At 38.7% G+C, this 22,611-nt stretch overlaps 1 protein-coding gene across 1 annotated transcript in view; it reads right to left on the bottom strand.

The window, feature by feature from the left end:
* urb1 (URB1 ribosome biogenesis homolog) overlaps positions 1 to 22,611 on the bottom strand; it is a 30,400-nt gene that overhangs the window by 4,534 nt on the left and 3,255 nt on the right. The window contains exons 5-36 of the mRNA XM_056757405.1: positions 21,536 to 21,632; positions 21,374 to 21,459; positions 21,159 to 21,284; positions 20,626 to 20,753; positions 19,726 to 19,921; positions 18,795 to 18,932; positions 18,535 to 18,708; positions 18,303 to 18,429; positions 18,093 to 18,215; positions 17,887 to 17,999; positions 17,529 to 17,648; positions 16,595 to 16,711; positions 16,364 to 16,502; positions 16,085 to 16,255; positions 14,416 to 14,609; positions 14,034 to 14,246; positions 12,728 to 12,907; positions 11,637 to 11,902; positions 9,699 to 10,002; positions 9,285 to 9,546; positions 8,371 to 8,575; positions 7,469 to 7,646; positions 6,657 to 6,715; positions 6,054 to 6,241; positions 5,832 to 5,942; positions 5,688 to 5,751; positions 4,640 to 4,808; positions 4,320 to 4,428; positions 3,090 to 3,250; positions 1,811 to 1,922; positions 1,203 to 1,309; positions 977 to 1,120 (exon numbers count right to left, since the gene is read on the bottom strand). Of these exons, the coding sequence (XP_056613383.1) occupies positions 977 to 1,120; positions 1,203 to 1,309; positions 1,811 to 1,922; positions 3,090 to 3,250; positions 4,320 to 4,428; positions 4,640 to 4,808; positions 5,688 to 5,751; positions 5,832 to 5,942; positions 6,054 to 6,241; positions 6,657 to 6,715; positions 7,469 to 7,646; positions 8,371 to 8,575; positions 9,285 to 9,546; positions 9,699 to 10,002; positions 11,637 to 11,902; positions 12,728 to 12,907; positions 14,034 to 14,246; positions 14,416 to 14,609; positions 16,085 to 16,255; positions 16,364 to 16,502; positions 16,595 to 16,711; positions 17,529 to 17,648; positions 17,887 to 17,999; positions 18,093 to 18,215; positions 18,303 to 18,429; positions 18,535 to 18,708; positions 18,795 to 18,932; positions 19,726 to 19,921; positions 20,626 to 20,753; positions 21,159 to 21,284; positions 21,374 to 21,459; positions 21,536 to 21,632 (4,881 nt within the window). The remainder of the gene's footprint in view (positions 1 to 976; positions 1,121 to 1,202; positions 1,310 to 1,810; positions 1,923 to 3,089; positions 3,251 to 4,319; positions 4,429 to 4,639; positions 4,809 to 5,687; positions 5,752 to 5,831; positions 5,943 to 6,053; positions 6,242 to 6,656; positions 6,716 to 7,468; positions 7,647 to 8,370; positions 8,576 to 9,284; positions 9,547 to 9,698; positions 10,003 to 11,636; positions 11,903 to 12,727; positions 12,908 to 14,033; positions 14,247 to 14,415; positions 14,610 to 16,084; positions 16,256 to 16,363; positions 16,503 to 16,594; positions 16,712 to 17,528; positions 17,649 to 17,886; positions 18,000 to 18,092; positions 18,216 to 18,302; positions 18,430 to 18,534; positions 18,709 to 18,794; positions 18,933 to 19,725; positions 19,922 to 20,625; positions 20,754 to 21,158; positions 21,285 to 21,373; positions 21,460 to 21,535; positions 21,633 to 22,611) is intronic.

Below are 22,611 nucleotides of genomic sequence, written 5' to 3'. Positions count from 1 at the left end.
TGTACACGGGTATTTTTATAAACTGAGATTTTCCTTTTTCGTAAAAAAAAATTGAGCTATAAAGCGCTGTCAAAGCATGCCAATCCAACAGGTGGCGATATAACCCTAACCATAAAGCTTTGTTGGCCAATCAGAAGCCTGGAATCTGATGTCGAAACAAAGGAGATAGCGGCACGTCATATGACAAATCTCCATCTACACGGAAACCAGAGTTTCTAAAAATCTTGAAATTTTGTAAATGTTTGGTTTTAGTAACCGAGTATTGTTTTTGCATATGGACGTATAGCACACGAAAATGTTCATGTTCGTGTGATCAGGGCATCAGTGTCTCATCACCCTTTCCCTTTACGAGCCAGTTGTGCTCATGCCATGGCAAATTCGCTATTTAGAGGCGGAACTTGCTAGAGCCAAGACTGAACGCTTCTCTAGCGAGGAAACGGTGCACATTACTACAGTGTACATAAAGATCAACATTCCAACTTGTCCTGTAGATGGTCTGCTCCCTCCCTTTAACCTTGCGCAAGAGTGAACACGCATTCTATAGTCGTATTTTACTAACGCACTCTTTAAATAAATAAATAAATACCCTGCCATTGTATGTGGATACCCGGTGCTGTACGATACATCTTTTAACTTTTATCGAAACAGGATTAGAAATGATCTTGCTTGGAACAAAGAGTGAGGAGGTCGGACAATCTGGTAAGTTTGAAAAAACGCTCTTGACTCAATTTGAGCTATATACATTATACATATACATGAGACTGGAGCCATCTGGCAGAAGCCCCTCCCATGACGCAAATTCGCATCTGTTGTGAAGTGAGTCATTTGCGTAACTCGTGTCTGCTGTGAATGCTCTGTAAGATATCAAAGCTTATTTGGAGGATGAAGGGGTTTCCATGACAAAACTTGGGCACCTTAATACCAATTTCACAAACAGAGAGATTTTGTGGTCAAATATATATTTGCACGCGTGTACCTGAGAGGACTGATCAGAGAGTGGACTGCTCCCAAAGCCCAGGAGAGTCTGATAGACATTCTGCTGCTCACAGATCTCATAGCATAACTTATCTCTTATCCCTTCCTCCAACACGCTCAGAACCCATTCGCGCTCCAGTTTGTGCTGGAAAGAGAGCAAACAATAACTCTATAAACATGAGCAGATTCATCATTTCAGTTATAGCAGATATCTGAAACTTTGGTACCTCTTGATCAAAGCTGTAAAAGAGTTTGAAGAAGTCAGGGACTTTTTGCAGGTCCAGAAACTGATTCCTCAGAAGAAACCGGTTTATCACCAAATACATGTGTTCCTCTTTGAAGAAAGGTTAAAGGTCAGGGTTTAGGCAAACTGATACAGAATGAATCCCATACGAAAACCCAACTAGTGTCACTGTTTTCTACGTAAAATGATTCTACAAAATAAACATTCTTTGAAAATATAACCTTGAAATCTTTAGTATTGACAGAGTAGGGCCATGTCAGAGACTGAAATGTATGTTTAAGAATCCAACTTCAGGTATATTTATAGGTAAAAAAATAAAATATAGTATCAAAATCTTTGATGTAATAAGTTTTCATGGCTATGACATATTTGATGCTCCTTTTTGGGGGGTGATTTTACCCATTATTTCATAGACGGGGTAAGACGTTACGAAGTAGTTTTTACCAAATCGTTGTCGTTTAAACCATGAAAATTCTAGCACAACAGTTAAGGATAAAAGCAACATTAAGCTTCAAAATGCCATGCAAATGAGTAAATAAATCACAGAGCTGTATTGCTATAAACGTGTGTAAGCACTTTCTCAACACTCACCTGGTCTCAAAATTTGCTGAGCAACTTTGGCAATGTACGTCACATGCACAAACGGCAACCGGATATTTTGCTTTCGGATTCCATTCTTGACTGTGTCAAGCAAGTACAGGAGCTGGATATTTAATGCAAACATTCAAGATTAAAGTGAGAAGACATCCTAAGTTAAAACCCAGCAAACACAGTATATGTCTGACGACGTTGCCAGTTGGTCTTCAATTGGTCATCGTGACATTACTTTATGACCACGTTCTAAAGACATCTTGGCAAAGTTCCATTTCTAAGAATTTTTTGTAACGTTCCAGAAACGTTGTGGATGGATCCCAAGGAGAACGTTGTAGCGACGTGGTATACTGGTCGTCAGATAACATGGACACTGGTCATTTGATTAACGAATTTGGTAATTTCGGTTTATTATGCTATTATATGGAAAATGTATGATGAGAGTCAAATCTGTTATATTGTCAAAACGAATGCTATTAATCTGACTTTTTTATAGCCAATAAACTGAAGTTTGATAAAATACAACAATTAAAACAGTTTCTATTTATTTATTAACTTACTTACCTGTCCAGAATGCGTATTCTCTGTTCTGCATCATTTAAACATTACCGGCCATTTCGTTTTACCTCAATGCATGATATATAACTTTAGCAGTTTATTAATATTCTTTCTTTAAACCTAACAGATGTGAGACTAAACATATTTTAGTGATTTTCCGTCAATTTGGCACGCTTAAATGAACAGACCTTGATGTTTGTGAATGTGACTGAAGAAGCTTTTGATTGTTGTTTCTAAAAAACAGACATCCCGCTTAACTTGTGGTAAAACAAGAATATCATGTTAATGTTTATTCATCTCTGTCAATAAATCCTCTATATTGTGTTGAAGTCACTGGTTATTTATGTCATGTACTTCACTGAACATCAGCACTTTATTAGGATACTGCTGTCGTTATAATCATTATTCTTTGTATAATACATAGTTAACTAGAAAATTATTTAAATTATGCATAAAATTGAATATTTAATGCACAGATTAATTGAATACACCATGTGAGTCACGACGCGTTAATATTTAAATGATAAAATGTTTTTCGTTTTAGACGTTCTCGTTGCGTCCCTGAAACGTTATTTGGTTCGTAGATATGTAGCTATAAATAATAGTCACACAGGAGTTTGAATATAACACTGGTGAACAGTAAACAAATCACTGTGCCGCTGTTGGCATACTTAAACTAAAGAAATACTTTAGTTTGGCCTTTATATCTCTCTTTCTTTACCTGTCTCTTCTCTCGGAAGCGAGCTCCCTCGAGGTGCTGGTAAAACGAGCCCAGTATTTGGTACGCTGCGGCCCTCACTTTCCAGTCATAACTGCTCAGCGCCGCCACTGTAACACCCAAAGCATGACTGGTAACAAATTTCTGGCAGTCCACCTCACATTCTGTTGAAAGAGAGAAATAGTTAACAGGTCAATCTTACTAATTTACATGCATGAAAATATTGCAGTTTTATCTGTAACTACTTAATATTTATATCAAATAATGGTGAACACAGGTGGACCATTCCTCATAAGTTGCATCTGAATTCGTTCACTCATTCACTGTTCTCTATATAGCGAATGCTAAATAGTTTCCTTGACTTCTTCCACATATAGTGGACTGAGTGAACGATTTCGGACACTGACGTATTATATCCTGCGCCTGACAGTACAGAACATTTGTCATACCACTAATATACTTCTGCGTGGCTTTATAGTTTGTAATTTTAAAAAGTAAATTTTTACCTTATTTGTCACAGTTATTGCAATAGTTTATAGACAGCCCTGGATCATTTCAAGATCATTTCAGATCCATTAACAGCCAGAACGAACGACAGGCGAATGCTTTTGTAAAGTTTTATTCGACATTATATTTACATGTGTTGTGTGAAGAAGAGGAAAAGTGTCCTTAATACACAATAAAATCGTCGTAAGAACACGAGACCTTTCATTTTGCTTTTAACAATTAAATCTATACTTTTTGACAAACATAGTTTCTTCAAATCAATTCAGAATACAGTCTCTCTATTTAGCAACAATCAATAACAAAGCTTCTCTTTAGATCTTTAAATAAGCAGAACCAAATCGGCGGTCCAAGTAACTTATTTGTCAGTATCGGTAATACAGTTAATTTGGGGGAAATAATAGAATAATTGTAAGTGTGCCCATACATATTTTGCTTGCGCTCTTGAAAATTTCATTTAACTCCTAGTTGAAAAAGTAAGTCTGGAGCCCTGTGATTCGCACTGTATAGTGGGATGTTTTTTCACATTTTCTTTTATGATGCTTTAACGTCTGCTGTTTTGCGCATCACTCGCACACTCACATTGGTCACAGGGCTTTAAATGTCGGCAATAATCACGCACGATTATCCGGTGTGTACGAGCCTTAATAAATGTAATTTTTCTTGACATTTACAACATCAGATCTGTGTTATACAACAGTTTTGTGAAACTGAGTCGTGTCAGGTTACCTGGACGAAGAATAAAGCTGAAGAGAGGCAGGAGGAAGCACGGGTCATACATAGATGATGGATCTACCCAACCTTTGCCCTCCGGTGTGTAGATGATGTCTTTGCCATCCTGTAGGACACAGTTCACAACTCATTTAGTTTTTTTTTAATACCATAGACCTATACAGCAATTTATTGAAATACTCATAGAAAAGGATACTTTCTCAGGTAAAAATGTATACTGTATGTTGCAACTGAATGAGATTCCTTGACTGGGTCAAGCTTGTGTTTTAAGTGCATTTAAATGCTGTACGCTGGTTCATTTAATAAGCTGCGAATACCTGAGGTATAATATATCGCTGCTGTGGGAAGTGCGTGATGGTGTTTAACATGTTGTCTGTGGAAAGCAGTGACAGGAGCTGCTCTGAGCTGGGCTTCTGCCACAGAGACGGACCCAGACTCTTGCGGGCTTTATGATGCTCCACCGCGGCAGGACCCCACAAGACAAATCTGATAAGAAATAACACGCATTTCATACTTATTCAAGATCTGCCAGCCGTAAAAGAGTTTTATTTAAGGGGCAGAAGGTCAAATTTGACGCTGCCTGTGAAATCCAGCTTATCATTTTTGTGATTTACGGTTTCCTACATACAGTAATGCAAAGACCATTCTGTGAAAATAGAATGTTGTCAAAGATTGAAATAAATGACTGAAATACTCATAATTTCATTTTTAGATTATGAGACTTTGGCCTGGATTTCACAGACAGGGTCACAAATAGGGCTGGGTAAAAAATAAAGATTCTTCGATTTTAATCGATCTTCAATTTAAAGAAAGAATGTTGATTCGGGAAACCTCTTGTCTAGAGGATGGCACAATTTTTCAAGTTATAGAATGCATCTTTTGTTTCCGATACTTACATTTTCACAATTTTACGTGTCTAATACATGCACGGGCAATTTATAACACACCAAAGACACATAAAAACACATATTCGCTCCATATGACCCCTTTAAACACGTTTCAAGTTTTTTTAAAGTAATGTTTGGTTACTTAAAGAAAAAGTAAAAAATAATTCAAACAGTTGTGTGTAATTGGTTACTGTAAATGAATTACTTTTCCCTCAAAAAAGTAAAGTAAGGGATTACTTTTCTTTATCTGTAATTTTACGTGAATGAGTATTTCATTAATTTAGCCAAGTGAGGGGTTTCAGTTACCAGCCTATGTATTTAAATATGGATTCCACGTCCGCAAAACTCATATTTAAAATGAAATGCTGATATTGCATCGAATTGAAATCTAATAGAATTGAAACCATATACATGAGAATCGAATTGCCAAAATGGTCTCAAAACGGCATTTTTCAGTGAAATGTGCATAGAAACCTACTGAAACTCCGTGAGGCTAATGTTGTTCTTCTCGTACTCCTGGAGCAGAAGCAAAATCTTCTGATCTGTGAAGTCATCGAAAAGAAAGTGTTAAACGCTCATTCACGAGCCACGTGAACCATGTCAAATGAATGGAGGCGTTTACCTGTGGTGCTCAGCGATGCTCCATACGCGCCGAGATTGACGAGGAAGTGACTGCTGTTACACACTTCAGGACATTTTCTCACCACAGTGAGCAGAAGAGACACCAACGCCTCTGCAAATCAAATATATTGGGTTTTAAAAGAGAGAGTTTCCGACCAAGATGTTGAATGGGTGCTGAATTATTTACGGTGTTACTTGGCCTTTCTTGAAGGTCTTTCTTTACCTTTAGACAAATGAAGACCGTCACTGTCTTGTGTGGAAAGCATCGTGGACAAGAACTGAGAGTGGCTGGTGGTCATCATATGAATGGTGGACAAGGGCATCAACTCTTTAGGGCTCTCCAGCGTCCCATACATGATCTCTAACAAGTGGTTCAGGGTCTCCAGAAAAACAGGATCAAGGTACCGATGCCTGCACATGGAATTGACCAGATTTATGTTGACCGAGTAGTAAACACCACTAGCTACAAATATTCTACTTGCTTCTTTAAAGGGACAGATCACCTTCAAAATGAAAATTCTGTCATCATTTACTTGACTCATTGTCATTTCAAGACTGTATGACTTTCTTGCTTCTCCAAAACATAAAAGAAGAAATTTTGTCGGAAAACAGAAAAGCGTCGGTCTCTATTGACTTGCATTGGTTTTGTGTCCATACAATAGAAGTCAATGGTGACCGACATTTTAAAAAATATTTTGTTTGTGTTTTGCAGAAGAAAGAAAATAACAACAGGGCGGGTAAATGATGACAGAATTTTCATTTTGAAGGTGAACTATATTTAAATCCTATTTCTCAATATGTTAAAAGATAAATAAAAAACACTTGCTTTAGACCGGACTTGACAAAGTTATTCCAATTTGATGCAGCAACAGTGTCTGGGAAAATCTGTAATGATAACCCGACATCAGATAACATAATAACAACCAGAGCAGAAACAAAACAACTGCAGATAAAAAGTGAATGTTATTGAATTACAAGTAATAATGACAGAAAATATGGCTGAAAGATGTGTTGACAAATTATTAATCACTTACAGAATAAAAGTTTGTTTTTTAAATAATATACATCCATGTACTGTGCATTTAAATTTTGTATTGATAAACACACACGTGTACATATTTAGGAAATATTTTAATGTATTTTTTTAAACCAATGATATAAATGATATATAAATGTTGGGTAAGACGCTGATTGTTATGCTTTTAGCAAGCATTGAATGTAACGACCCACCCTTTACAACAATGTTGTTAAAGACCAATGCCAATAAAGGTACTAAATTATGTTTCTACACATTCACAAAAATGAAGAAAGTTTTATGACATTTGTTAGCATTTCAATTAACATTAAATAATGATCTGTTAATCATTAGATAATGCTTAGAAAAACTACATTAGTAAACATTAACAAGATTATTATCTTGTATTTCTAGCTACGTGAACACAATTTCCTAATGATTTATAAATGAAAGTTATTATAAAGTGTTACCTTTGTATTTTTCCCAAATATAAATATATATATATATGTTTTTATAAATACAAAATTAATATGCGCAGTACAGATATGTATGTTAAGTGAACAAACGTTTTCTCTGGTAGCGAACAAGCATTTGACAGCCCTAGTGTGAACGCTTGTACGCACCATCAGTGACTGAAGTCGTTTCAACATGGCTTCTTCTTGTTGGTCTTGTGGGTTTTTCTGCTCTTTGTATACAGCGATGAGCCAGTGAAAGACAGCAGCAAGCAGAGATTTCCTCCACTCAGTCCCCAGTTCTGGATTCTCAGACAGCTTAACACTCACAGAGTCCGCCAGCTTCCACCTGAAACAGTTAAACCTGAACTTTGGACCACGTTAACCAATCAAGAGCTTGTTCTAGTAGTGACATGATAGCGAGAGGTGGCAGAAATAACAATGGAGGACATCTGAAGTGAATTTCACGCGCGAATGAAGCGAGTAAACTCAAAAAATTTAACGCGTCGAACTACACACAAATTCATTCGCGCAAGTCGCGTCTTGTGTGAATGCTCTATTACACTATTTAAGGAAGATTTGTTAATGGAGCTTACAGAATCTTAAAATAATCTTATGTCAGCAGTCCAGTGGCAAGGAATCCAAACTCAACTGGTGAATAAATGGTGGAAAAAAAATCTCAGGAGAAACCAGTCTCACCACTTAGGGCCAGATCTCCTCTGACACGTCACAGCTGCACCTAAATGTTTTTTTTAATCTTTATGGGCCGCTTTGCTGAATAGGGCTTAAAACTAGTCTCAGACTAACTTGTTCACTTCTTAATTTTAGAGATGTCTTGATCGAATACAACTTACACTGACATATCTTAAATATAAAATAAATCGGTGCGATTGTGTTGCAGTTCCAGTCCTGGTTTAAGATAATCCTTGTCCGGGAAACCACCCCAAATGTTTTCGGTTAATCAGGGGTGAATTTAGGTGCCTATTTAAAAAAAGTGCCACATTTATCTGAATGCACCCTACAGTTTAGCTATACTGCCCAGCTTTATATGACGGAAGAAATGATAGTTGTACCTTTCATTACTGTCCGGTCTCTGAAGGATAGCAGGAAGATCGCTCATAAATCGTGCGAGGTCAGAGTTCGCAGCTGCCAGTCGGATGAGGTTGGAGAGGACGTCCAACTGAAGACCTGTCAACACCTTGACTTCTCCATCCTGCACGGCGCTCCGCAGCTCAGACATGAACGCTTTCTTCAGAGTCTTCAGGACTGATCTCTGAACTAGATAAAAAACGTCAAGAAATCAGTATTTTACACATCAACGTAACGCGAAAATATGAAATGATAAAGCAACAGTTGACCAAAAAACTTCGCCTGGCCATTCTTTCCCGTACTATGAAAGTGAACGAAGACTAAAATAGTGTTGGGTGTAACTAGTTACTGTAACTTAATTACTTTTCCATTAAAAAAGTAATGTAAGGGATTACTCTTATTTTTCCTGTAATTAGTTACTTTGGATGTTATTGAACTAAATAATTCATACAATCTTTGAATTGACATAAAAATTGAAATGCTTGAATTAATGTATATTTCTAACATTAGTCAGTTAATAAGATTACTTTAAGAAGTTATATATTATTTATTGTTATGAGGAGTTTTCTGTCTATCCTCGAATCATTTACCTAATCAAGGTTGATGTATGTAGTCATTTGTAAAGTTATTTAATTAGACCATTGAATACGTAACTAGTAACTATTAATTCATTACTTTCTCAGAGTAACTTACCCAACACTGGACTTAAATCAGTGAGTTAAACCCTCGTTTATTTTTAAAATGAAAAGGGAAGTTACGGATATTCAAGGACAATCGCAAATTCACCTCACTAACTCAGGGCTTGTAAAGCTGCACATGCAAGTAAATCGAATGAGATTAAAGGGGGAAATCATTCATGTAAAATGCAAACTTGAGAAAAGCAAGCAGCAGTACTGACTGTCTTTGGATCGGGAAGGATCATCTACGGCGGCTTTCTGCAGGTAGGCGTCGAGTAAACGCAGAAAGCTGTCACTCCCGATGGTGACCTGTGACAGGTTTGATGGTTCCAGGCACCAGAGCTCAAAGCTGAGAACGTGTGTGGAACAGTTCTGCAGCAGGAGAACGCCAACGGCCCCGGCTGATGGACCGTCTCTCTGGATGCAGTGCAGGAGAACATCGCTCTGAATCAGCTTCGCACTGCCCGGCTCCCGAGACAACACCTACAGGGAAGCAGTTTCACAATCACTTTCCAATCACAAAAACATCACACCGTAGGTATACTGGATTTCTACGGCAGTGACTGTGATTCTAAAAAAAGCAGGATGTCCTTCAAACAAAATGAATCATTTCCATCCGTGTAAAGTTCACGCACCCGGAACAGGAAGTCCTCAAGCTGAACACACTGGCAGGACGTGAGGAGAGCGGCCAGACCCCGCAGGTGAGCCTGTGACAGAGCGATCGAGCTGCTGTGCTCTTCAGACAGCCGATTCACGTCATCCGTGAGGAGTTTCAATACCACACGACCATACACGCTCAACTCACTCTTGGCAGCCAACAGACACTCTTGAGGGAGCAGCAGAATACGGGACACCAGCTCCTTCAGACTAGATGAGTCCAGGTACTCGTGCAGAGCCAGGAGAACTCGAACAGAGGCCGATTCCTTTTTTGGACACTTTCTGAAATGCAATACATAGTATTCTTTTCTGAAAAGAGGATGTGGGTATTTCAAAGACACTTGTCCATTAAAGCTACAATCTGTAACTTTTGCCTCGCTATCACCATTTCTGTGTAAAACGGGCTTATTTAGAGGCCATCCACACGGAGATGTGTAAAGATTTTGTGAAACCGCTTCTTTTTTAAACCCGGTCCCTAAGGGGATAAATCTGAAAAAGCCACCCTTACTTATTCGTGTGTACAGCCTATGGCCCGATTCACATTTCGCGTCTTAAACAGTGCGGAAAACACGAGCTGCACCACTATCTCTCTTCAAATAACTTGCGGTGCACGTGAGGCACTCCAAAAAGTTGAAATATTTCCATATCACCAAGAAAAATGTGGCGCCGCAACTGCATGCACGTCATGACCATGTCGCCCCCTGTTGTACGCGCCTGCCACGCATCTTTAATTAAAATGACGAAAATGCATGCGGAAAACACGCGAAATGTGAATCGGGCCCATCTGTAGATCATGTGTAATGATTTTGTTTCGTAATGACGTTTCGTCCACAAGGATCTGGCGTTTTGGGAGCCTGAAACCGCTAGTTTTTTAAACCAGGTCCCAGAGTGGATCAATCTGAATACTCCACCCTTGCGTATTGGCGTGTACAGCCTATGGTCTGATTCACATTTCGTGTGGAAAACACGCGAGCTGCGCTACTATCTCTCTTCAGATATCTTGCGGCACGCACGAGGCACTCCAAAAAGTTGAACTATTTCAATCTCTCCTAGAAAAATGCGGCGCAGCACCGCATGCACATCGCGACCGTGTCGGGCTCTATTTGCACGAGCCTGCTGCACGTCTTCACTTAAAATAAGAAATGTGAAAAGACGCAAAATAAGAATCGGGCCTATCTGTATATTTCCTTAAACGATGATGTCGTCATCACCACAGCATAAAAAGTTTATGCGCATGCTCCAAATGTTCTTCTCCGTTTTTAGTCCATCTCTGTAGCAGAATTACAGCGCCACATACTGATTTGGCATGTAGGCTACATCGCTTTGAGTTGGTTTTGTGTGTATGCAAAAATTTCTTGAGACGACGTCGTGAAAAGGATGGGGAATTCTCCGGCTGGATGTGGTCTTAATGTACTGTGCATATTTTAATGTGGGTTAAAGTTGCCATCAAATTTCAATGTTCCTAATAATGTCAGGAGGGGTCATGAGAAGTTTTGAAAGCTCAAGTAACAAAACCACTGAAAAAATATAATAACAAAGTGATAGTTCACCCAAAAGTGAACAATTCTGTCATCATTTACTCATGCTATAGTCATTTCGAACCTGTATTACTTTTTCTTTCGCAAAACACAAAAAGTTGATGACCAAACAGCAGTGGAACCCATACATGCAAGAGAATGGGGGGCCAGTTAACGACATTCTTCAAAATATCCTCTTTTGGGTGCAGCAGAAGACAGAAAGTCATAGAGGTTTGAAATGACATTTCAGGGTGAACTATCACTTTAAGCTTCTGACTTTCTTTGAAATGGCAACAGTTCATAACGCTCAGAATGAATCAACCGGGTGCAGAAAATCATTTCTGACACAAAAGGAAGACTTCTGATAATCCAAAAACCTGAAATGGCTACGCTACTCACTTGTTTCCCTTCTCTTGCAGTTCTTTGAGTACGGCTCTGTGAGCCGCGGTCAGATACGTGCTGATAATGTCTGACGCCTCCAGGTCTCTGAGGGTGGCGGCACTGGACTCCAGCAGGGTGAGCGTGTTCTCCGTGAGACAACCACACAGCTGCTTTAACCGCACGGGATTCAGCGTGTGCGGTGGTAAAGAACTCAACTCCAGAGCCAAAAACCACTGCTCCACAGTCGGGTGTTTAAACACCGATCTGAGCACAGTCCGCACGATCTGGAGAAAAGAAGGAACAGTGATAATGACCGCCAATGCTTGAGCCAATGTTAACAAACATCAGGGATTTCAATGAATGACAAGAAATACATTCACAGCCAATGAAGGAACATACCTTAGATTCAAATGTTCACAAAGGCAGTTCACCCAAAAGACAATTTAACCCTACAGATCACCCATAAATAAAACTTCTGTCATTGTTTACTCACCCTCATATCGTATACATTTATTTGTTCTGATAAACACAGAGGAAGATATTTAGACGAATGCTTATAACCAAACAGTACTTGGCCACCATTGACTCCCATAGTAGGAAAACTGACAATGCTAGTCGAGAGTGCCTCAGCTCTGTTAGCTGTCCTACATTCTTCAAAATATCTTCTTTTGTGCTCAACCGAACAAAGAACTTCTCCTACTATCCTCAAAGTATGTGACGCTCCCTTACATTATACAGAACAAAAGGTTTGTGTCAAGATAAACATAATTAAATAATATGTCATATAGTTCTAGAATTTGAAGAGAAATATTTATTTAAGTCTCTTTTGTCTGGAACGACACGGAAGTGAATAAACACATTTCATTCTCAATCTCCAAATTTTGAGATGAACCACTTGCCATTCATCTACCAAATAAAATTATACCACATTATATTGATAAAGCTTTAAGCTAAGAAGGGTAACTTGATGTAAAAAAAATCCCATTCCCGACAAACCACCAATGTCTTCTCTGCTCGTAAAAAATGTTTTTTGTAATGATAGCATTTTCACTTTTGCTGAACTATTCCTTTAAAAGCAAACAAAGAATATAGCTAGAACTAAGACATACCTGTTCCTTGTCAAGGTTTTGAGCAGGTATAAGGTCGCTATCAAGGAAAAGGTCTATGTCCTCAGGTGTTTCTTTAGAATCAATGTGAGTTGACTGTTCTGAGCTCAACAGCTTCAGAACGAGAGAGTTCAGCGCTGTCATCAGACTGCCCAACACCTCTGATGCGATGGCCTTTCCAAGCTGTAAACGCAGGAAAAATACACTTATGAGAACCACTCTACATTATCAGATACACTGGATTTCCATCATTTATCCATCTAAGAGCCTTCAAACGCCATCCACATGAAAAATAATTCCTTAAATATTAGAGCACGTTTACACAATGACATACGTAAAAGTTTATCCTTCGCGTTTTTGTTTCACGTACACATGACAGCGTTATCAAACCGTCTGCATTTTCACGGATCCGGGATAGCGTATAAAACCACTGTAGTATGCATGCCAGGTCAGTGGATGGCGATGTTGTTGCGTAAAGAAACAGGATGTGCCTTGGCACATACACATGCACTGCAATAAGCCAAAAGTGTTTTTTAATACCGGTGGTCGACGTATATGTGTGTTTAAAGTCTGGCGAATGTAAATAGTGTGTCTGCTGGTCTTATTGGTGCAGCAAATCCACATTTTGCTGGGGAAACGTTAATACATAGTCGAGCAGCGAGAGCTCACAGTACGGGAAGCCGCCATTTTGTTTTGGCTATACTCGCGCGACTGAGTGCGTAATACGCATGTGCGTGACGTCATCGTCATCAGAAAGTTCCATCTTGCCGTTTATATGGATACGAAAAAAGGCGCCTTTTCAAAAAGTCGCACTTTGAGACCAGTCTTCAAAAGTTTGAGTTTTGCCAAGACGCATAATTTTTTCAGTTGAAAACAGTCTTGTGTAAACGGCCCCTTAATCACCCAGTGAATCTCACTTTCTTATACAATAAAAACGCTCCAATGCCGTGGATACATCTGTTCAAATCTTCTAATTCGACTTCATCTTCGCACCAAAACTACAATTCAGCCTTAATGTAGCAGAAAAGCACAGAGATAAAGATGACAAATGTAGTTCATACAACCTAGTTATACACACGCCTTCTGAGATCACAGCTTCAAATAAAACCAATCCGATAAAACGCTGCTCTCAGGACACGTTTGCCAATGAAATTAGCGCCACACGCACTTGTTCGCTGTGCCCGTACGCATAAAGGGGAACTATACTTCCTCCTTAACACACCATATGGACATTTGTGGCCCAAAAATAACACTCAACGTTCTCCGAAAAACATATAAAAAATAAAGAATATGCTTAAAGACTAAATACCGAATTGAAATTGACCACATAGGTTCTGAGGTAGAGAAGCACTTGATTGACAACCACTGGAAACTGGTACAGATCAAGTGTATCCAAAGCTTCCCGTACGGCCCCTTTAAAGTCCTCCTGCAGGAAAGCATCGGGTCCTTCGCTATAGGACGCCTTCAGCAGAGCGCTCAGACCAACATCTGATGGTCCCTCAGTGATATCTGCAGCGATAAACTGTGAGAAAAGAGCTAAGTTGAGACTATATAACTATTCGCCTAAATAAGATGTTTACACTGATATTTACAACAAACAAATGCATTCGTTGACACCTGGGTGAGCAAATAAGGATACAAATAATTGCCATCCACTTTTGCAATTGAGTCGTATTTCAATATGAACTAACCAGCTTGTCTTGTGTTGGTTTGGGAAGCCATTGTGAGTAGTAATGGTAGAAAGTGACAAGAGAAGGATGAGGTGAAGTGTCTGATGTGTTTAACTCTTTATCATAGTGCTGGAGGGTCAGACACAGAGCCAGCGGGTCCCTCTGACAGTGCAGAACGTCACACAGAACTGCACTCATGTACTCATACACCGCACCTGCAGAGACAGCCCATAAATCACTGTCAAAAATACATTAATATCAGTGCTAGAACAACAAATTCAATTGGGAAAAATTTGGATAAATGGGATTGTTGAGGAGACACAGGCTAAAGTATATATATATATATATATATATTAACAGGAAGTGCAGTAATAGAGTGCCTCAGGGATGATGTATGTTTGTATGCAAACCCCAGAAGCGAGTTAGCATTTTAGCACTACCGGTTCCATCGCCCAAAAGTCCATGGGTTTTTGGTAAATCGCCTGAAATAATACCTGTGGTTATGAAAGCTATATTTTCATATTTCATACTGTGACATAAAACGAACCAGTTTTAACATGCTTGTGATTTTTTAAAGCTTTATTGGGTCTTTAAAACGGCGGTTGCTGGCAAGTTGCTAAAAGCGACTAGTTTCTTTGGCGGGGACGTTAGACATCATCGCGCATTTAAGGGCTTGTAAACACCAGGACGACATCGCGCGCGTTTATCGTCAACATTTAACGCCTCGTGACTAAACAAAAGGCGCCAATGTGAGTGTACACTGATGCGCAAAACATCTCTTTTATTGCACCTCAGGCTTGTTTTTTGGGTTTAAAGCCACACGTTAAAAACTGGCCGACCAATGAGATTTGCACTTTAGTTCACTTGCCTAGAGCTGAAGTTACAATAAAACACGACTTGGGGGCGCTCAAGCACAAAACCACCTTGTTTACCGGGGAATTTCTGTTTTTCATTAAGCGGCATCTATGTCAGAGAATGAAAATGCACGTTCTCGGCTCATCGCCACTTAGGTATGAACGTTGAAAAACGTCTAGAAAAACGCTAGCGAGAACCGTATGCGTTTTTCGTCCCGTTGTGTACGAGCTCACAAATAACGCAACATTGGCACAATTCACTAAAAACATTGTTGGGGATTTTTTCTGGTAATAACTCACCAGGGAAACGTTTTACCAAAGTTTGAGAAAGTTGTCGGAGGCTTGGTGGTGGTGACGTTGATATCGAGCTACCGTGGTGTAGTCCGTTTATAGCCCCGTGTTAGCTTTTTACTTCTGCACATTGTATTTAGGCTTCAAGAATAGCAAATCTTGTGTAAATTTGTAAAAATTGTCTTGATAGTAAACATCATGAACATACTTTTTGCGATGTTCCAAAAGTCAATGGGAAAAATGCATAGGCTTTGGTTCCAGGGAATCAGTGTGTCGCTAACTTTCGGGTTGGTCTACAAAAATACGTATATCTGTACACTGTTTGCTTCAATATACAATATTCTAAATTATAATTACCAAGTGAATACTTAAGATATGTACATGATGGGATAGATGATGAAAGTACCTTCACATGAATGAAAATGAAAAAAAAAAATGTGTTGTACGCTTGTTTCGAAATCAAGGGTTAATGTATCTGGAGCATCTGCACTAACAGCATTCCCAATTTTCCTATCGCTAAAGTCAGATTTTTATTACAATATTACCTTTTTTATGTTTTGAACTGGCTGGCAGATTGTTGCGAGCCTCTAGCACAGCAGGCACGATGACACTGAACGGGAACGTCTGGAGGATAACGTCGTCGGTGAGGGACGGCCCGATCTCTCCGATGTCCCCTTCACCCCCCTCCAAAATAACATCAACCATATCCAGCACATCTTAAACAAAGTAGAAAACAGAACACGGCGTAAGATGTTTGATCAAAGGGCATCATTTGAGGTTAACACGTTAGACGTGGCTTTACGAAACAAATGTGCATGGCTAACCGTCGATGTGTGATATGGGGATGCTAGCTTCATCTCCCTCTTGGCCGCTCAGGTTTGCCTGCAGGTACGCCGCCTCCTGGACCATACCTGTGGCTTTTTCAGTGTAAACGTGTTGGTTACACACCACTTGAACAAGAGCCTGTCACCAAACACATTTAGACATGTTTATTCCTGCTCAATTTTATGACAAAAAAATTGAAAAGTTAGATGCATGTGGTCAGATTGTAGTACATGATCTAAAAACTGAATGACGGTCTCCTGCTGTGAGGGGTCGAAACGGACCAGATGGTCCAACCATAGATCCAGCTCCTTCCATGTGTGCTCGAATACGCCGCTGTCTCTCAACACCTGAATAACAAAGCAGATCGTTTCTCATTCATTTGATGATATTCATTCAATATTTTCAATATTCAGATAATGTTAATCTCATATATAAAGACTACATCTAAAAGAATAGAGTATAATGCATTGCTATCCATGCAGCTTATAATGAGGCTTTCTTAATTTCTCGTCTACTGTTTTTTGCATACTGAGGTTTCGGACATACTACTCATGACTCATACTAACTTTCTAACATACTAACGATTTTAGACGTAGCCAATGGTAATATTCTATCGCTAATCTTCCCTTTTCTGGTATTTTCTTGATAGTAAAGTATATTTAAAATAATGATGTTTGACGAGTTTTGCTTTTTCAAATGCTCAAACGACTCAATTTAGTAGTGATTTTAGATCGAGCAAGACTTCCTGATCAAAGAGCCGTACTTCACGGAAGAGCTGTGCATAAGACACAGAATCGATTAAGACGTGTATAATTTATGTGAAACGCGATATATATATATATAGCCCCGCCCTATTCTACGTCAATAAGAGATTGGCAGAAATTGGGTGTTACCTTACCTTTAAAAATCACTCCAACAACAGTTGCATTGGATTTAATATACATTTTAGTTGTATTTAGAACAAACTGAATCCACTAAAACATGATCAGAACCAATTTCTCCAATGTTAAATATAATGTATTTATTTTTCTTTAAGTGGCAAGTAGATGCTCCATGTCAGTGTTAATTCTGTTTTAACTAACCATTCACTAGATAGTGTTATCATGAATGACATACATTACAAAAGAAAACAGTTTACATTATTGCCCAGGTACACAAACTCACTTTTAGGACAAGCATCCTGGTTGAGGTCTTCAAGTAGTTACTGTTACCGCTTACAAGCATCTTCAACAACAAATAGAAAACAGAGTTCTCTCCTTTTTCAAGATCTGGATCTGCTAGTTCCTGTGTTTGACAGAAAGAAAGAAGTCTTAATTGGTTACGGTCATTTTTAAGGCCTTTTTGGTTAAAACATGTTCAACGTTTAGCAAAAGTCTTGAAATGAATGCTTTTAAACATGTGATTCCTTGTTATTAATGAATTAAAAAAAAATGTGATTCTCAAGAATTCGTGAGAATCACCCAGAAACTTCCATTCCTTCAGTCCTTAAGCCTTAAAAATAAAAACTTCCCAATGTTTGTACCTCAACCCTGAACCAGGAGAACTTGCTGGCAGGGAGCTCAAGAGCCAGTTGTAGAATCTGATACTGCAGAACTGGAGGAACTTCCTGTTTCGTTCCTCTCTTCATCACCACGCCTGCAAATGTGTCAATAAGAGCGTTACTTCATCCATCTACAGCAGATGCATAACATGTCTTGCACAAAAAAAAACAGTAGAGATGTGGCCTGCCTTTCAGGAGCTTGCTAAAGTCGAATTTGCTTTGTCTGACGAGGTGAGGTACCACCCTCTGATACAAGCACATCACTTGGAGAAGCAGCGCTTTCACCAGAATAAGCTGTGGGTCATCCTCACCTGCCGTCGGGATAAAAGCCATTTTTAATACACGGTATATAAACAACAGCATTTAAAAAATAAAGACACCCCTAAAATGGCACCCACCCCGTTTTTCTTCAATCCTTTTCTTGTCTTCTTGCTGTTGTTCTGTGTTTGCCGTCTTGGCACCATCTACCTTTTCCTTTGAGAGCGACTGCCATTTGGAAATGATGGACAGCGTGTCCGGCAGAATCTACGACACCAGAAGAATAAGTGTTGATATAGCTTTTTCCCTCCTAACAGCATGCAGTTTCACTGAACTTGTATAGTGAAGAAATAAAATAACACCACTACATACCTTGCTCAAGGCTTCTCTGAAGAGCTGAACAAACTCCTCCATCATAGCAGGATTGTAAATGTCCGAAGTCTCCCAGACTTTTTTGTCTAAACAGTGCTCAATATTCTTCTGGGCTCGCTTGAGGATGAAGGCCAAGAGAGAAAGTGTGGTGTGTTGGACCACCACGTTGGGTAACTGATTGTAAAAAATAAAGGCCCTTAGTACACATTTAGTAACACATCTAGAAGTGGATGGAGTGATTTGTTGAAGGTATCGCTTACGTTGAGTCCCTGAGTGAAAAACAATTTATTACACGCTGAAGGGAGACACGTGACCAGCACCATGGAAAGCAACCGAGGTAAAGGAATCAACTCAGATGTCTGAAAAGCTTTGGACATCTCCGGCTGGGCCTCAAAGATCTGCAACAACATCAAACAACTGTTAAGGGGTGATTCACATTCCGCCTCTTTTGCGTCAATAAGTCGCGCACAAATAGGGAGCGACGTGGTCTCAACGTGGTCGCGATGCGATGCGGTGCTCCCGTTTTTCTAGGTGCGTCAGTGCCACATCAATATTAAAATATTTCAGCTTTTTTTCCGCATCTTCCGCACGGTTTTAGACACGAAATGTGAATCGGCCCTAACTCTATACTGTGCTGAATTAAATTGTTGGGCTAATTTTCTTTTAAATTAGAGTGAATGCTAAATATCACCAATATTCATAAATACCTATATTGTTCCTGATCCACATTGACGCCTAAAAAAAGATTTTGTAAACATTTAAGCAGGAAGACAATTTTGATATTTTTAATGAAATGAAAAAATATTGTCAACAGACAATGGCCACTAAGTGTCAATGTCCACAGGCGTGTTGCTTGTGTAACCAAGACAAGAGCCGAAGAAGAAGCTTCTCGTTGTGTACACCGTCTGAGAAGCATTTAGCAGTGATGGTGTCAATAAAACAATTGATTTGATAAATACAGAAAAACACAGAATTGATTTAGATAATTCATTCGCAATTGTGTTTGAGTAAACCCGACGCTATCGCACAGTTTTTTTATCTGAAGGCAGGGTTTTCAAATAGACAAATCACAGTGCTTGCGGGTTGACACGTTGTTATATTTTTGGAGAGGTCCGCGGCATGTGGTACGCGACTCTGCATAGGCAGCGGCTTAGGTCCGACAAGGAACCATAAATCGCCCTTTAGACTCACTTTCTTGAGAAGAGTGATGTTATCCTGCCAGGAGCTCTTGATGCGTGGAGTGAATGAAAACTGGGTTTCCTTTAAGTATCTAGTGAGAATATCAGGACTGCCCTTCAGAATATTAACAACCAGATCTGCCACCATCTCGTCTTCAGTCAACTGCTTCAGCCCCACCAGGAACTGAAGGAGAACAATGTTTCCCAATCTGGATACGACAAGGAATACAAAGAAAACTGATGAACAGAGGTGTTTCGTCACTGTCAGGTGTTATATTTCTGTAATATCACATGAAGAATGTGTATGCATAAGACCATGAAACTGTGAAGGTTAAGACCGTTTCATCAGAGGTGCGCGCTCCTGACCACCAGTTAACTTCCGGTTAGTGTTTGGCTAGTCTTTAATAATATAACTATTTATATTTAATGTAATTTATGTTAATTTGTATTCTTAGTTTAACGAATAATTATTGCATTAAAAAACGATTTGTTGAATTTTTTATTTATTAAATAGACAATTTTTTGAGTGGGTCCTGTAGTTCGTTCGCATTTGAAGAAACCGTATGTTACATTGACATCTAGTGGTTGAGTTTGGTATCACAGTCTAAATTCTAAATATTAGATAGACAAGTAACGCATCTTCTGTTTTTTTTATTGTTATCAGAAATAATCTACAGGCGCTCTGTTGTTTGTGAACGTGTACCGTAAATTCAGTTGGGGGTCACAAAACATTTGTTTATGTTGTTAAGATGAATCCGTCTATTAAACTTAACAACATTCAAACTCCGTTACACCCGTTTCACACATTCTCATGCCCACGAATACCACAAATGGGAACAAGCCCATTTTATAGGAATATTTCAGCCCAGGATAAAATACTTTAATACGATTAATGCACTTCATGCAAACTTACCGTCCCATGGTCCCCAGACTGGGGTCATAGAAACTAATCCCATATTTACGAGAACAGCAGAGGTCCAGCAGGAACTTATGCACCAGCTCTCTCACTATACCCTGTCCTCCCTCTCGGTCTTTCTGTTCCTAAAAGAAAAATGATACAACATGAAATCTCATCACATCTCAGTTTTGTATTTTTGTACACATTTCAATCTCAAACAATATATTCCAGAAGAAAATAAAAACATCTGCACTATACCAGAGTTTTGATTTTAGTTTTATTCATATTTCAATTTAGCTTTTATTTTTATAATTTGAGTTTTTGGGTTAATTTTTGTTAAAGTTTTGGTACATGCTTTGTCATTTTATAATGTATTGGTTTATTTTCAATTTGCTATAAAATATTAAAACATTTTATTATAATAATTGTACTGCTTAAAACTTACTTCAGTTCATGTTTGAGGCAACTGTTTTAAGGTCAATATTTGATTTGATTTCAATGAACAGGAACGTATTTAAAAGTTTAATTTTAGTAACCTTGCACTGTACCTCTTCATCATCCGTGACGACATCCACAATCCCATTCCATTTATAAAGAGAGGCGATCTGAGCCAGTATTGAAGCGCTAAAGAAACGCACCTTCTGAGTTTTCCTTATGGCTTTATTCTGCACAACCTAACAAGCAAAACAAAGCTCATATTTATAGCTCATTTATACATCTTCAACATAGAAAAACAGCTCAACATTGCAAATGGAGGTCTTACTCTTGTCTGAAGGGTGGAAAGAATCAGGTTTACTATTGATATTCTGTCTTCTTTAAGTCCATTGGACAAAACTGCAGACAATAAATCTAAACAGCAAAAAAAGCATTTAGGGTGTCATTCATCAACGCATGTGTAAGACAAAACGGATCTGGTCACCATTACCTTTGCTTTCCAGTATCTGATCAATAGTTGTGTTGTCTCCACACATCAGGAATGAGAGAACAAACTGTATATAAGCCATTCTTACATCAGGTTTTCCCTGTAAAAAGTATAAAAATATGTTCACAGACAGGCAAAAAAACCCTAGCAGTTCTTGTAATTTGCTTGTTTTTCATAGTATGAAAGTAGGTAGCGACCATTAATAGCTTTGATCACAATCGACTATTTGAAAAAAAAATAGTGCGGAAAATCTGCTGTATCTTTAGCATCGTGTTTTGTCAGTTAGTAAATTATGAAAAAAATCAAAATTTAAGAGAATAGTGGAGTCCACACAACAACTTTAATGATAGAGAGGGAACAATGTCATTAGCATGATTATAAATGCGTTTTTTGATCAACTGATAGTTATAAAACACTAATGGTCCAATAAATCTATTCTAATTTAAAGTGTTCGCACGTTTAAAATGTGAAACTGCAGAGTGCGTCTAAAAACAAACGTAAGACCGATTGGTGCGGATGTTAATAAGCCTGAAGTATAGTTCAGCTAACAGTGTGCATGACGCAAATTTCGTCCAAGGAATAGAATGCGTGCCGTTTGTTATCTCACGTGCCGTTAATGGACACGCACTGCCGAAATTTTGTCGCGTCGTGTTCAAAGTAGGCGCAGGTAGCGCATTCCATATCTTGCAGTTATTAGTTTAACCACCAGAGGCCAGATTCACAAAACATTCTTAAGAAGAAAATTCTTGTTAACTTCATGTTTTTTCATATATTCCAATTTTAAGAAAAAAGTAAGAAATGTTACGTATTCCGGAAAATAACCTGAAGAATCCAAATTCTTTTCGGTTGTAAATATCATCTTAAAATAACGACAGCCTCACAGTTGACTTAAACATCATACCTTTTGAGATTTAATACATGTATTTGGTTGTTTAACATGTGACGTGTATTGTTTTGGGCCAGAATCATAATTTCGACGTTAACTTTCCATTAAGGAATATTTATTTTGATATAATAATGATTAGGTCTAGATCCCTTTCTGGGACAAAGTGAATCGAAACAGAGAGGGTTACAAGTGT

Source organism: Triplophysa dalaica, chromosome 9, assembly GCF_015846415.1.
Source record: "Triplophysa dalaica isolate WHDGS20190420 chromosome 9, ASM1584641v1, whole genome shotgun sequence".
NCBI classification, from domain to species: Eukaryota; Metazoa; Chordata; class Actinopteri; order Cypriniformes; family Nemacheilidae; genus Triplophysa; species Triplophysa dalaica.
This window is presented reverse-complemented; position numbering and strand designations above follow the sequence as displayed.